The 17,204-nt window shown below is 41.7% G+C and overlaps 1 protein-coding gene across 1 annotated transcript in view; it reads right to left on the reverse strand.

Moving 5' to 3' along the window:
- Positions 1 to 446: 446 nt before the first annotated feature.
- The window catches only part of LOC133965276 (nuclear factor of activated T-cells, cytoplasmic 1-like), a 58,943-nt gene continuing 42,185 nt past the window's right edge, over positions 447 to 17,204 (reverse strand). Inside the window, exon 10 of the mRNA XM_062399748.1 lies at positions 447 to 2,269. Within this exon, the coding sequence (XP_062255732.1) occupies positions 2,214 to 2,269 (56 nt within the window). The 3' untranslated portion in view covers positions 447 to 2,213. The remainder of the gene's footprint in view (positions 2,270 to 17,204) is intronic.

Consider the following 17,204-nt stretch of genomic DNA (forward strand, 5'->3'; position numbering starts at 1 on the left):
TAATCTAATAATAAGTATCAAGAAGTCAAGAAGGGATGTCACAAAGAACATTTACTTTGTTACTGTGCTGAAGTACATTTTTCATGGATCTGTACTTTACTTAAATAGATTCATTTTCTAATCACTTTTACCCCCATACACTGATCAGCAAATATCTTTACTTTCTTCTCCTCTACAGTTGTTCAATGTATTGTCTTACACGTTCACTTTGGTTTCTATATTTTTAAAATAATAAATTACAACAGGTGAATTGGTTCAGCAATTATAGCGAGCGTGACCCTGCATCCAGCAGAGACAAATGGATTCAGAAGAGGTCACTGCTGGGACTCACTGTGGAAATTTACTTTTAATACTTCAGTCAAGTACTTACTACTTGTCTATATATTTGTTCATTAACTTGATTCAATGTAAATATAACACCAAAATAACAGGACTTTGTTCATATGGTCACCATTATGCCATTTATTAATGAATTGTTGAGAACACATTAAATGCAATTAAAACACATTTCATTTTTCATAAATATCTCATATTAAAGAGAAACATGTTCCACCTTGTGCCTAGACAGAAAAGCATTATAGAGTTGCAACGATCTTGTAGCCAAGAAAAAGAGAGTAAGGCACAAAATAAGAAACCTTATTCATACAGTTGTATCATGCTATTATACTATATGTCCAAAAATGTATTAAGAAGCTATATGGGAAGCTACTGACAGCTAAAAGATCCCCGACAATAGTATGTGTGCATGCTCCAAAAGACAGAAGACATGGAAAGACTGCAGCTGTGGGAAAGAAGAGTCCATGTAGGTGCACTTATGACATGACAGTGGAAATCAATCTACAATATTTGGTCTGGAGGCAGGAAAACCTGCTCGGCTCCTACGGTAAAGTGCATAATGTTCCTTTTTTTAGTATGGGGAACCATTCTACACTCAAGTCTCTGACAGGAAAAGGAAACTCTGACAATAATTTCACCAAAGATAAAATCCTTTGGTTTGATCAGATCAATTATTGCCAATATCTAAGAACCTGCCACTTCAACTCCTCAGTGGAATCACCCAGATGATGATTTAAAACTGAGCCGGTGGCATAACTTCCATTCCCCCTGTGCCTATTTACATGAAAACCTGCAGCGCAAGAAGTAACAGACAAATATATATATTGTCCTGGAGTATTCTTGTTTAAATTCAGCAGGTAAGCATACCATTGTTCTACTATCTTATAACTGGAGGGAGGTGAAGGGGTGACTCCCTGCAGCCAGGAACTGTTGTCATAGGATATGTGTTATATATTTCTCTGATTGTCTGTGCATCATCATGTCATGATCTGGGCGGCAGACTGGAAGACCGGGACAGGATGATTAAAAATAGGCACTAAGGTGAAAAGCAAAATGCAGGAGAGTAGAAATGGTACAAATCATACGAGGGGGAAGACAAATAGAAGAAAAAAGGGAACGCTAACATAGCAAACAGCACGACAAAAGCATAAGGCATACATATTTTCAAATACATGTTTATACAAAAGAATATCATACAATAACATTCAGTATAAATGAACAATGGGATAATAAGGAAGCGAGAAAAACAAATACAATTCACATACTCCATACTCCCTATATATTTTCTAGCCTTTGAATCAGTTTCCCTGTAAACCAATAATTTGAAATGATACAAAAGTGTCGTATAAAAAACTTCCACTTTGGGCTACCGACCATTTGCATGTGTGTGACTGCTGCTGTTGTCTGCTGTCAATTTCACTTGTAAGGCACCGATTAAGTTGTCGCGGACTGACTGCACAAACAAATGAACCAAAGTGATGAAGCACGACTCGTGTTCTCCTGTTAGTTTGTCCATGCAATAACATACAGATCACGCTCGAAATGAAGATTGTCATTTTTCAACGATAGTAGAGTAATTCAGTCTCGTTGTTGGTCCACTAAAGAATGTCTGCTGTGAATTATTAAGGCAAGTGTACTCGTATACTTTGCCCCTGATATCACTTGCCTTTTCTGTAAATATAACGTTCATCTATTTATTCACATGGAGTTTGCCAGTGATTGTCTATGTGAATAGGCAGCAAGTGTTTGAGAGAGAAGGATGGCAACTGTGGTCCAGTGGGAGATCCTGGTCCAAAACGCTTTTCTTCATCATCTTTGTTGTTGTTGTTGTTGTTGCTGCTGCTGCAGTTTGAGTGAGTGTCTGGACTACTGGGCGTCTATGCATGGGTATGCACGGAGATGCTGGAGAGGTCGTTCCTGATGATCTCGTTGACTGTGGAAACAAAAGACAAATTCGTCAGTTAGTTTTTGGCAAAGCAAGGTGGCCTAGAAGTTAAAGATGTAAGGCATGTGATAGGAAGGTTCCAGAAGTCAATTTCCCATACATTTTCTCCATTGACTATCGACCAGAATATCTGGATAAAATGACGCTGACCAGCTATGCAAAGAATTTAGACCCATAAAACAATTGATTGAGAGCAAAAAACAAAAGGGACAAGACTAGAAAAGGAAAAGGGAAAAGACTGTGTTCATAATTATTTTAAGAGGGAAGGAACTACACATCCCATAAACCATTGTGAGTGATCCATGTCCAACGACCTCCAACGCACCTGCATGTAACCTAACATAATTTCGGACTCTTATTCTAAAAAATTACAGCAAGTTATAGAGAAAGAACTCGCTCTTTGGCAAACATAATATGACCCTGAAGCATGCAATAGTTGTTGACATGACGGTTGTGGTAAACATTTACATGGTAACAGTGATCAGAGATGTTGCTTTTACACATGAGGATTATGGGTAGTGTAGTAGTACTTCTTAAAATAATAAAGCATGTTTTTCTTAAAATGTTGTTACTGACTTTTGACTAGTACAGGAACCTATAAGGAGCTTGTGGTAACTTTTCTTTGTATTGTTACAGTATTATGGCTGATATTTAAAATCTCTATTCAGAAAATGAATGCGATTTTTACTCTCGTCTCTTTTGGGTCGTACAACTAATTTTTGCCCCGGGCCAAGCGGCTGGCATGCTGAAAATGTGGCATTTACGTTTCTTTATCCCTAACCCTTAAAATTTAAACTGGAAATGATGCAACTCCCCAGTGCTTCCAGGCTGCAATAAATAATGTCACATTTGCCCGTACACCACTGAATGCTTGGCATAGATATGGTCCAGTTGAAAAATACTGGGTATCAGTAGTCACAATCCAAACATATCTATGTCATTACCAGCCTTTAAAACTCATATCGGCCCCGTACACCCATCTTTGTTTTTCAGTCATCGTCTTTCCTGCACCAGTTCCTGTGCCCTCGCCTTTCCCACACTCAGGCAGACACAGATCAGTCTCCTGCCTTTATCTGCTCTGTGTTCTTTGGCAAAACAGAGGGAAGTGACTGTGAAGACGGCGAGGACCACGAGCTCTGTGGCCTAACGCAAACAAGGAGCTCCTCAGCCGCTGAGCTCGCCCCGATAACCCGACTTGATGTAGACAGAGAGAGGGAAAGAGTCTGGCGAGACCACCGTCCGCAGTGAGGAAAGGCCGAGACAGGAAGTCCACCCACTCTGAGGTTCAAAGTGGGCAAGCAGTTTGTTATCACTAGATACTGCTTCGTCAATGTCCAAGCATCTGCGCTAATCATCACGAAAACACCAGTAAAAGAAAACAAGATGGAGCCTTTTCTATACCCAACTATTTTCATGCTGTTAATGGTGATCAATACAATGACTTATTGAATGATTATAGTGTGTTGCTGATAAAAGGCTGAACTGATCTATGGGAAGTGAACACAACACCAATATGTACACTTCTTGCAGAGGAGGAGGAAAAAATAAACTCTTGCACTTTTTAAAGAAGGAGGCCACACACCTATAATAGCATATCCTGCTTTCTGTATGTTGTCAAATACCCACCCACGAGTGCACAAACACACACGCACACACACACACTACTCGCAGGTTGGTTAGGATTCACCTCCCTAAACAGGAGGAGCTCCCTCTGGAAAAATCCGACATGTGCCAACACTGCTGGCTGTTTTCACCTCTATTCTGCTGCGGGCTAAACAGGCATTTACACGCTGCACTTATTTTTAGTTCTGCCATCACAGGACATAAAGGAAGTGCAAGCGCATGTAACAATTAAATGATCAAAACATAAAAATGTCGTTGCTCATTACTGTTAGCAGTGGAGGGAAAACAGCTCCAGGAGGGGAAGGGAAAACCCAACAAATGTACTTTTTTTAATCTTTCTCAGAGGGAAAGCTGTGACCTCCTTTCTTCTTTTCAGTCACGCTTGAAAAACCCAACAAGTGACGTCTCCTCCGCCCACATTTTAACGGTTGCTTTATCAACTAATATTTTCCATTAGCATGTTCAATGATTTTCCATTCTTATGAAACAAGTGATAAAGAAGAGAGGGTAAAACACTGGCCCCTGTGTTTTTGTCTGTGGCAATGTGAGAATCTCAGAAACAGGATGTGGCCGACTGTTACACCACAACACTACACCAAGCTGCTATTTATAGGTGTTTAATGAGGTAGCTATTGTCTCTATTTTATCACAACAACTTCTGAGAAATGAAGACATTTTACCGAAAAGGTAATGAAACCTACACACATAGGTAAAGACTGTAAATGTTTTTGTGACAAAACTCTATAAAACACTTCTTCAAGTCTTGCAATTATATTCAAGTGATTTCTACCTTTCCTCTTCCACATAGCACAGCGCTTCTTTTCCGACTTTGTTCCACCTTGAAGTGACTAGATAACCACAAATATGCAGCACAAGGGAAGGCAGTCACACATGCTGGGGAACATTTGGTTCGGAGTGGAATTTGGCTCTAAAAAATCTATTCCCTCGCATATTGTGGATGGGCAGGGGTATAGGTTCACATTCCCTTTGCAAACTGGGCCTTGTTAAGCTCATTTTAGTGTTTTAAAAAGCCTGCCAGGCAGTTGACTTTCACTTTGAATGATTTGTACATGTTATTTTAAAAGCACCCCTATGTTCTGCACAATAATGATGCAACTGTCATTAACTGTCACATATGTACATGAATGAACTCTGAGTGTCCTGGCATCTCACCATTATTGGAAACTTCTTTTTTCAGTGTCCCAGGTTAATAATGGAAAGCTGTTACTGGGAGGGTACCCTCTCATGAATAAACAAAAACAGCGGAAAACTGAGCTCCGAATATTCCCCTGGTGAAAAAAAAAATGCCACGCTAGTCTGAGTTACCCAGAGTGACATCCTTCATTAGCCGTAGTGCCAGAGTAATCAGTAAACCACAGTGTGGACCTGTCAGGACTTATACTTTGGGCTGGGCGGCTGGGAGATCTATTTCAGGCAGGTGTGAGAGTGACACAAAAATATAAGTGTGCTTAACTGTGATGTCAGCCATGTTGAACAAGTTTAGTGCACAATTCAGCTCCTTTGTGTGGGCCTACAGTGGCTTATAACTAAACCCTGTCTCTATTGGGCGTAACTGTGGGTTGAATGAATGTTGACCTCACTAAAATAATCTGTAATGGAAAATGATATGTCTCTGCCTGCTATAGGCGAATGGAGTAGTTGCAGTGCACATGCTGCCATTGTAGTGTACACGTGAAACCACAAGATGTAGCACCCAAAGGGGGACAACTGACTCATTGTGAGCCGGGTAGTCCAAGATCAAACATATTAGAAGCTTCTGACAAAGTAGAGAATCAAACCAAAGATACTTGTTGAACCTAAAACAACTGCTGCTGCTTTGCTCCAATGGGTACCAGTGACAGGCAGCCCATACAGTTGTTTAGATTGGAGGACTTTTTGGATTGAAGGCTTGTCAGACACCAGACACGACACAACGGTTTACAACGTGATGAGCCAAGATTTTACACAACTTTGGAAAGTTGCTACAGCAACAGTATTGATGATTGTAAACTAAAGCCAGTTGAGCCGGTATCCTATACATGTTTTAGGTGCAAATGTTCAGAGCAATTTGACTTTACAGGGAAATGAATGATGAGGCTTTCATTCCGAATGCCTTTTTGGTAACTTGACAATGAATCAGGTTTGGACATTGTCTGCCGTTGCCTTTTCATGCAGGCAGCACAGTTTATCTGTTTCAGTTGTGTTCACACACCTACTGGAAATATAATGTCATTAACATGCTCACATGCTCGCCGTGAATTATCCATAGAATGACCTGCTCGATTCCGACATCTGCACAATCCTAAATTCTACTGACTTGGTACTCTGGAGATGCCAAGGTAAAGACTATCTAATGTCTGGTTCAACTGATTGTGATGTGTCCATTCACACATACATATTTAGCCACTTGCAGCTTTAGTTTTTGTCTCCACCACCCGCTGAAAGGAAAACCTGGCTCTTCAGCTCCTTAATACTCTGCTATGTTCAGCATGAGACTTTCTAACTCTGTCTGAAAAAGACAGAAGTTAACAAATTAAAGGAAAGACACACCTCAATATTCATAGTGAGTGACATGTGATAAATGGCAGGCTGATTATCAGACTCATTAGATGTTTTGTTTTTAGTTCATAATTCATATTAATTTTCAGCTTTTGGGAAAGAAGGATTATTTGCCCAGAAATTAAACACTAATTTCACAAAATCTGTCCAATTTTTTTCATCTACACAGAAGCAATGGTTGTGATGTGCTAAGTCAATGTTTGACATGCTTATCAACAAGCATGTTAATTGAGTATTTTGTTTTTCCTTTTTGGTTATTTAGATTTGGCACTAGATGTGATGAAAAAAACACTTTTCCAGCAGGGGACTAAATCACCAGCTGCTTGAACGGCTTCAAGAAATTAAAGAGAAAAAAGAGCAGTGAATCTGGAACTGAGCTAAAGTCAATTGACAATAAGTGATTAACAAAGTAAGACAGACGTTATGGTGCTGCCATTCTGTTTGTATTTTATGCTGCAATCCAAGCGGTGAGTTCTGACTTCATTTGGCCACTCTGACAGTTCAGCATGAACCTGACCTACACTGGGGGATTCAGTTAGTATTGTTAGAGGAGAACGCTGTGCATCGGTGTTCGATAACAGCCGGGCTTCCACAGAGAACAGAGGATGCCCTGTGGTCTGGTGAGACGCCGGGCGTTCAGGCCTGAGAGCTTCTGGGAGGTTCTTGCTGTCGTAACATGATTCCCCCCCCCCACACACACACACACCCATGCCAAATCTGGACTTACTGGCAATGACCTGGCAGAGAGTGACTTCACCTTTCCCCAGCTGGCTATCCAAAACACGACCTCTGAACTTCAGGTTGTAACGGAGGCTTCCTGCCAGGGGCTTCTGATCTCACATGAAGTCTCTTGATACAGGAGGAACAGAGGGCACCTTCCTGAACTTCTCTCACTTTCACTACATGGATTAACTGCAGCTGTGTTAGGGTCAGGGACCTTCACACAGGAGCGAAGGGAGTGTTTCCTCTGCTTACTTGTACCTCCTGTAGTAGCACAATCAGGTTTGTGAGAAAGAGGAGGTAGCTTCCTCCAATTGTGGCACTGAGACTCTCAGCAGCATGTGAGGAAGTGGGTCTGAGTCATAGAAGCGCTTTTATATGAACACAGATAAACACTGGCATCAAATCAGTGCGGCAGTTCATAGAGGGTAAAAGGCTGCAAGACGGACTCAAGAAAATAAACCTCATTTGAACTTGCGCTTTCATGGGAAATTGATTTGGTGGCGAGGCCAAACTAAAGCTCAAACTTGCCGGAGAGAGACAATTGAATTTCCTGTTACATATTACTTTTGTTTCCCCGCTATATCAAATCTTCTCTCGGCCTCAGCAGAAACACTTAATGGACAATTTGCTGCCTCCCACACACGGCTCAAACGGCTGGTCGGAGAGGCTTGGGTGACGTCACTTATCATGTGCTAGTAACCAGCAGCATCAAACCTCGGCATGGGTCAAAGGTCAGAACAAACACAAATGACACCTAGACGGAGCGAGTGAAAAGAGCAGGAGAGAACTAGGGGGAGACACAATCATTATTCCCACAGATAAACACAAACCGAAAGAGACAAAGCGTTCCACTAATGCTTCATCATGATAAAGTGCTTCATAAATTCATCTGAGCCTTGCAGGTAGACGGCTTCCAATCCATCTCAGGGATCCCTTTGGGCCTAATGATGTGATGATATGTACAGACAGCATATTTCATCCCCGCGGCTCGGCTGATGTGTGAAGCCCTGCGCTTTCCCATGTGGAAGCACTCAGTCTGCACAACCTGACAGAGGGGATGGAGGAGCAGAGATAGGGCTGCAGACGGAGAGTTTGCTTTAAAACAAAGCTGAGTTTACACTGAGAGGTACTGCGGAGACACCGCTGTGCCATGGGCCGCAGCCAACATCCTCCTCACGCTGCTAAGGTGAACAACGATGACATGGAATGTACCATTTAGATGTAGACTCCAGTGGAAAGAGAAATAGTTGACGAGCAAGGGCATACTTTCAGCTGGGAACATGTCTCCCTCAAAATCCTATTTTTGTCCCATTTCACTTTTCAGTTTGATTTACTTTCTGGAAACAGAATCATTGTCATGCCCAGATGCAAAAGTCCAAAGGGGAGAAAAAGGAGCTAATAAAAATGTTAATTTGCTCATGTAAATCTCCTTTTTTTCACACGTTTTCACAATTCGTAAGTAAGCTTACCAGCAGTATTAAGTTATTTGTGGACTTTCTTTGCCCTGTCTTTCAGCTCTCAGGCTACACGCACACACACACACATTCTCTCTATCCTCTGCTAACCTGGATAATACCTGAGATAAAGACCTGCAGGACTCTGGGCTAGAATAAATACTCAACACCTCTGAATGTCTTTTGATTCACAATCAGTATGTTGTAAACTTCAGTTGAGCATTAGACCAAGATTCAGTAGTGGAAGATTCGATCATTCAGTATCAGGTCTCCAATTCACATCATCAAGCCATTATATTTGCTTGGTCTCAGGAAGCACGTTATATTTCTTTATCGCTTGCATAGATTAAAAATAAACATGAGGCAAAGGTTCCCCTCTGAAATATTAGTATGACCTTACACTGGCTGGTGAAGAAACACCTGAAATTGATTCAGGGGAGGCCACAGCTGTAATGATGTAGTTGACCATTGCATTGGAGAAGAGACTGCACTCCGCTTTAAAAGCAAAAATATACTTACTTTTCATACATTACATTTACATTTATGTCTTTTTATTAACTTAGTTAAATAAAATGTTTTAGTACTTCCTCTACCACTGCCTCCACCCTTGTTCAGTGATGGGCAAAATGTCAAAAAGAAGAGCTGCGGGGGCACAGAGCGCCAATGAGACTGATTAGAGAAGAAAAACAGGAAGTGGTGTGTGTCATGTCGTGTTTGGAAACCAGCAGCAGAATTGTGAAGTTGATGCATCAGCTCAGACGGAGCCGGACAAGTATGCCAAGAGAGGAGTGATATGACCCGTCTTTTAAAGAGACGGAGAGAAAAGAAGAAATAAAGTTTGGAGTGTAAACACTAAGTGCTCTGGTGTCACTAAAGAGATTTGCGATCAATATGGCTGCTGCTGTTTTTAGCCAAAGGCTCCTGGCTCGGTTGGAGAGCAGAGATGAAGCATCCTTGAGAGAAAAAGCGCTGACATGCTCTCTGAGCTTCATGTGGAGCGGGGAGCCGGGCTCTAACCTCCACCAGTGAGTCTCTGAAGCGCCTAACTTTCCAGAAGACGTGCTTTATGGCTCTCTGTAGTCAGGTGAATCCGACTTGTTACCAAACCAAAGAGAGTTCAGCTGCCTGCCTGGTCCAGATTAACATTGAGTAGAAATGCTGTGTTTGAGGCTTGGGAACATTAAAACGGCCCAATTTAGAAATCTAAAGACAACACTTTTTACTAAGAGCCCCACCACTGATGTGCTTATTTTGGCGGTGGTAGCTGTAACCTTTGTGTTTGATCTTGCGCGCTGTGCTGTGCCCTCTCTCTATCTCATCTCGCTCGGCCTGTCTCTGTGTGAGCCTGCCACTTCCCTCTCCTCCTCCTCCTCCTCTCATTTCCTCCCAGGCCCAGGAGGCCACGGGCATGCTTGCTCGAGGCCGGTCCCAGGGGAGGATGAGGGGGAGGTGTTTACATGGTTGGAGTTGCTCTCCGGTGTACTCATCACTGACTTCTCTGAAATCATTGCAGAGTTTGTCAGGACTGTGTCGATAATGATAACAAAGTCAAAAAATATACCAAAACATCAGTGATTTGACAACGTAAAGTAAGCTCTTTGTTTTATATGAGTATGAATAATTATACTTAGCATTTGTGTGCACTATTATCCCACAATGCGATGTGTAAGGGTAGTAAAAGCACCAGTAAAAATTGTGATTGGTGCTAGTAAAAGTATTTAGAAATTGCTTCTAAATTATAAAACAAATGTCATGAGAATTAGGTGAAATCAAAAATAAATAATTTAATCCTAAAATCTGAAAACAGTGACTGCAAAGGAAGACATCATTATTTATGTCTCTATCAATTATATTTAAGTAGACAGATAACTATGTCTTCATATAACATTTGTAAGTTATGGCTTTTAGTGATATTATTTTTCTTTTATTATTTTCTTGTCTTTTTTGGCCCTAATATTTATATATTGATCATTTGGGGCCGTTGACCTTTAGATTATGTGCACATTTATCTTTCAACCAGAAAGGTGAAAAGGTTATAGGCCATATTTTGACAAATGACAATAAAAAGTGCAGATGTTGAAAGTTTGGTACCGGAGCTTTCACTTTCTTGACTGTGTAGAGTATTTGCTGGGCTACAGTGGAAAAATACCACAACAGCACAGAACTTAGAAATCAAAGTGTTCATCAAAAGCAAACACAAGAGCATCTGACATAACGTTTGTAAAGACGAAGGACTGTGAGAAATCAAAACCCCAGTCTCAAATAACTACTGATGCATAGCTGCGTAGGGAAACACCCGAGACGGAAAATACACTAAAGAGAGGGAAACACACACATCTCTGTGATTGAGATATGAAAGGAGACAGATTAAAACTTTTTGCGTGGCTCATTACCAACGGTTTTATGGTAAAATAACGCAGCCATCTGATAAACTCGCTGTGATTGATTCAGAATTAGAAACGTATGGTGCTACCGAGGCTGCCGCTCCGGACTTTGCTGGTTTTTCAAAATGGCACACAGTGAAAAAAATCGGAGCATATTGAACCAATCATACGGCATTGGGTTGCAGCCGTCTGAGGGAGAATTTGGCCGTGCACCTGTGTATAATACGATTTATAACTGCATTTGTAGTGAGCTTCTTAAATCACCTGTTGACTGTCAGTCGTAATGTGGGATTTCAGAATTGTTTTTTTTATTTATATACGGAGAAACTATGTTCCCTGTGTCCAAAAAGTCTTAGATCAGTGCAAGCTTTACTGTTCACTATCCATCACAGCTAGATGGCTCAGAGAGGCTCCCTCCTGTTTTTAAGTGTGCCTGTCTGTGTGTTTGTGTGTGTGTGTGCGTGTGTGTGTGTGTGTTTGTGTGGGTGTGTGTTGCCATCCATGAAAAAAAAAACTGGTGTGCTCTCTGTGTCCAGAAAGAGGTTTCCACTGCAGAGATTGGTTCAGTTTGGTGTAAGAATCAAACAGACCTGTAGGCATAGTTATTCAACTCCTTTTGTCCTCTTTTACGTTTTAAGGCTACATCCATCTTACCACATTTTTGTTGCAAAAACACATCACCTCTGCTAGGGATACACCTGATGTCCACACTACTGCAGTATTTTAGAACCATTAAAAGTATCAGAACTAAGTAATAGTACCACAAACCTATTCTGCTATCGAAAGAATTCTGTGAGGAAAGCAAGATTTGCACTGATGCATCTCCGAGAGCATGACAGAGGGATTGCAGAGTCGCACAGAGACACTGAATAAGGCACTAAAGGTAACTAAATCTTACAAAACTCCTGCTGTGCACAAGAACATGGCCTCGCCCTTTTCAAACATCCCCGCTGAGCTCTAGTGATCTGACTAGAGCTCAGTGTGCTCCGATCAACACTTTTTCTGCTGATCCCTGAGCCGCCCTAATACTATAAATCCACACCGCCTGCAGGGATTCAAAGACACAGAGGAAGAAGAAGTCGCCTCAGGCCACCTCGTGGTCCAGCCTGCAGGCAGGAGAGAGACCATCTCGGCAAAGTTCCATTTATCTCCTTTCTCAACAGCCTCAATTTGATTTTCAAAGATGGACAACCTTCCATATGTGATATTATATAGATGTCAAGGAACCCTGGTTGTGTGTGCAGAGTTACTTACATAGAGACATTTTCAGTCACCTGTATATCATCAAACCACATTTCAACCTGCTTCTGTTTGTTTCATTTCTTTTAATCGTTTTTGGGGCTCGGGGAGGTAAACCTATATGCCTGAGCAGAAACTGGAGCCTGGTATTGTACTCAGACATGCAGTAAATCTAACTGATTTCATTAAAATGTACGTGACATTTCCATCCAGGCAGAGTGTAGGAGCCAAGCTTTCCAACTCGACCTCGGTGCAGATCTGACATTGCTGATTTACAACATAAGCATAAAGAATTGTCTTGTCTCCTGCTTATGCTTGTTCTCTGCCCCGATAGATTTAGGGGGCGTGAAAAAAGAGTGAGGGTTCAGTTTCAGGGCAGTAAACCAAAGGTACCACCTTCTAAGATCAACTCTTTGTAAGTATGATGACTTAATCCTTTTATGCCTTGAAATGTAATAACTGGGTCAAAATGTTAATCATTTTCATACTGGGAATATCTATCATCTAAATGCAGGAGTTTTGTTGCAATTAATACAATAAATAACAAAAGTGATTCTAAACAAGTTTTTACACGTTAATAAATTGTTTGAAATCGCTATTAAGGGAGGTGGACGTGGGTTTGAGGGGTTTCATTTAAATAAAGTCATGGATCATTTGAAAAGCTAATAATATATCAATATTTGGAGGCTGAGATTTCTCATTACTAAACATTTTAAAGTACCGGGCCTTTCTTTGCTGTGAAAGAATTTTTTCCTTTGTTGTTAGCGCATTGTTTTGAGAGGAATAAGGCTCAGCTGAGTGCGATCGAGAGAGTCGGGGGAGCCGTTTAGGTTTATAACTGCGTTGGGTCATATGTCAACAGTAGGACACTTACAGTTCAGTGGTTATGATCATTCCCTCTCCTGAAGGAAACCCATTCACCCACTGCGTGGTAAGTCTCTACAGCCGCTGGTGGGAGAGGAAGAAAATGTGATCTTTAACTTTGGCCGTGTTTATCTTCCTTTGACTTTTAGTGTTTTGCTTTTAACAGCATTAGCTATGAAAGGAGTATGTAGCATGTGTGTGTGTGTGTGTGTATGTGTGTGTGCGTTTAAGGAACAGGGACAATTGTAAAAGCTGCCAGGGAAAATCACCAAGAGTGCATGCCTCTTTCTTCCACTTCACATTTTCCCATCTTTCTCTTCGTCTGTCTGTTTTTCTTTGTCTCTGTCTCCTTTATTTCTATGGCTGACCTGCTTCTTCTCATGCTCGCTGAATATTCCTGGATGTGAGGACATGGTGAGAATCTCTAAAGTACATCTTGTGACTTTTGTCCCTTCAGTTTAGCTCCATACGATAACAGATAACGTGCTGAGAAGAAAATGTGGTGAGAAAGCAATGGATTGTGAGATTATAATCATTTTTGACGGATGGATTATTTTGACAGCTTCAATTTATGTTAAAATGTCTGTGTTTAAAAAGATTTGTCAATGGACTGTGACACTTCAACAGGGGACACGTGGGTTTGGTTATAAGACTTTTGCAGAGAATCTCACTCCCTCAAAGTTTATATCTGCATCTTTACTTCACTTGCTATTATACTTTCCGTCTTCATGCCACCTCCTGCTCTCCATTTCTCTTAAAGATTATCTCTTCCCCCCTCGTCTTCCTGAGGCATATGCACATTGAGCAGAAAGAGGCAAAGTCTGCCAAGAGTTGCAAAACCCAACGGCTTTCCCCATCCCTCCCGGCTGGAGCAGACCTCTCTGTTGACATCCGTCGCTACAGGATACTATTTCACTGAGCTAACAAATTTCAGATGGGGAGCTGTAATTAAGTGGTCTGGGACCGAGGCCGACTCCTGTTTACTGATGCCGCAGGTATTTACATCCCCTAAATACCAACCAAAAAACACAGCCTCTGCTACGGGCATCTCAGTGTGGTTATTTAAAATAACCTCAAATGGAGAATCCCATCTTTGAACCACGCTTCAGCTGTCTGTGGAAGTGTCCTTGAGCACGGCCTGATGAGCTTCAGGGGTTCTATCCTGAAGCTGATCCAGACCTCGGACGTCCCTGTTGAGAAATCAGTTGTTCTTGTTTGGTGTTTAATGCCTGTGTGGACTCTATGAGTTTTCCATGTGCTCACCTTTTCAATGCCAGCAGGAAATATCCAAGATTCAAAGTAAATTTATGCTTTCTGTAACTGTGCAACATTTCTGGGTCATCTCCACAGAGGAGTCGTATTTTATGGTTAATACAGTGGTGGTGTAATGTTTGTGGAAATTGTCGGCTGTTTTCTAAATCACAAACTAACCGACCAGCATCCAATCCTGACCTCTGACATTAATGAAGAGGCTTGCCGCAGATATATGTTGCATTATGCACACTGGATGCTGATTAATGACCATTGAGAATTTATCAGAAAAATTGATTATTCTGTAATCACAGTTTAGACTTAGGCACCGATAACGGCCTTGCAGCCTTGTGGGGGAAGGAGACTCCCTCAACGATCATTTTGTCACCGAAGCCTGTCCCACTGACATTTGTCATATGATGACTCAGTAACGAGGGAGCCTGGCGGGAGTCTAGCATGAGGTGGTAACTCGGCGATCAAAGATATACACAGGAAGATCCCAGCCAAGCCACAGGCTGTCTGAGTCCTGACCCGCTATGATCTGTGGTGCTCAGTGGCTTTTCAACGCGTGTTTCCTAAACCTCAGAATGTGAGCCACATAAACCGAGCCTCTAAACGGCTGTGTCAGGAGAATCTATAAGAAACACATGACGTATGCTGAACTGAAGGAATATCGCTTTAATAAATGCGTCTGGAGAGGGAAGTGTGTGTTACGACATTTATTGGTTTTACTCTGCTGTATTTTATTCTGTACTTTGTTGAAATCTGTTTTGATGTTCGTCCACTTTTCACCCAGCTTGGACCAATGAATGAAACAAAGACACACAATTTTACAGTAGCAAATCTGCATTAGTGAAAAATATAGTTCAAAAGCAGAATCTAAATCTCCTATCTAAATGTGTGTGTGGATCAGGTCCCAGACACAAAAGAAACCCAATTTGTTCCGATAATTTAGCTGCAAGTTTTCAGCAGACACATTCTTTCTCAGTGACGTTGATTTCATGACGGAGGGACTGAAACCAGACCAGATCCTCTGGCTCAGATGCCTGGGATCAGGGTGCACTCAGACAGACACACACACACACACGCACGCACGCACACACACACACACACGCACACACACACACACACACACACACAAACACACACACGCCCCCTGAACATTGTGGTAATGAATGGATCGAATTCTTACAGACTCATCTTGCTGCACCTTTCCAAAATCCGATTGGTTTTAGAAAGAGCTTAAAATCAAAGCACTGATACAATGACCCTATTATCACTGTCATATGTAACCACTTGGATCCAATTATTTCCTGAACCGCAAGCAATCTTGGAAAACAGTGTCTGTTATTGAGTGGGTTTCATAATAAGTGATACCAAGAAAAATCTGATCACAACCAGGCATCTAAAGGCTCTTATGTTCAGCCAATGGGACGGACATAAAAGCGATGTAAGAGGAAACACAGGGCGCTAAGGTAATTCAGAGAACTTCCACTCAACTGCAAAGGTAATCCTCCGCAATGACGAATACGCTGCAGATTGTGTCCGTGTTCCATTACTGTACTTCCATTGTAACTTCCAAACTTTATATTACAAGTAATGTATTTAAGCACACTGTTCTCTGTGACTTCAACTTTCCAACATGTGTGCTGCTATAGGGTGTAAAAATGTTTTTCATCACCAGATTTAGATAGGTTCTTCTTTTCCAACATTATATAATTACAACTACTAGTTTGCAAGATCAGGTGATTAGTTTACAGTACGTCTGATACAAATGCCTTAAGTTTTATAAGGTTCGATTTTAACACGTCCGATTAAACATAACCTCTCCCACAACCAGATCTTCTTATTTACAGCACAGCAAATTCCTTCAGCTCCTTCAGTAAGGTCGGTAATATCTGGTAATGGGTAATCAGAGCCGTGGTTGTTCAGTTTGCACATTAAACATAATGGTTTGTGATCCTAATGAGAAGAAATTGAATCAAATGTATTGCTGATCCCAAAAGTGCAGTTGTTGATCCATAGCTAAGGCAGTCTTAGGCCAAACCAAGACAGCAGCCACCTTTTCATTTTTTCCTGAGACCATAAAACTTCTCCAGCAAGACCAAACTTTTACTTATACCTCGCCGTGTCAAGGGCTGCCAGGAAACAGCACATTCTTAATGTGAGAAGGCAGCATGAACAACAATAGTAAAAAATCCACATCCTCTTTGTAGTCATAAATAATAAAAAAGCCATCACCCTTCTTCTAGTACCTGTCAATATCTCTATACGTCTAGAAGGAGACTGTGTTCTTTGCATTGCACTTAACCACAAGACAGCCTTTCTTTCTGGACCCTATTAGCTGGGGCTTGACCTGCTCCCAACAGGCCAGAGGGTCAGAGGTTGAGCATTGTGAAAGCACAGGCTGTCACTGGCCCTGCCAGCTAGAAAAAGAAAAACACATATACACTGTCTAAACATACAGGAGCAGCTATAGTTTAGTGAGTCCCATTAGACATTTCAACCTCCACTTTAATGATCACGCCCCCCTACCCAAATCCTCTCTCTGTTATGCATCCCCACCTTCCCCCCAATCTCAAAGCCAACCTTGCGGCACACTCCAATGTTAGCGACTCAGCATGTTTTCAGCACAGTGCGGGCGCTCTCTCAATCATCATTAGGGGTTTTGCGGAGACCTAGGGTCTGGGCAACTCGCCAGGATGTGTAAAAGTTTCCATGAGGAAAGCCTGGAGATGTCTTCAGAAGCATCGGATGGTGGACGAAGATCCTCAGGAAGGCTAAAATGTCCTTATTGTTGCTGGAGGGAGAGAGGGAGGAACGGAG

Source organism: Platichthys flesus, chromosome 11 (genome assembly GCF_949316205.1).
Source record: "Platichthys flesus chromosome 11, fPlaFle2.1, whole genome shotgun sequence".
NCBI lineage: Eukaryota > Metazoa > Chordata > Actinopteri > Pleuronectiformes > Pleuronectidae > Platichthys > Platichthys flesus.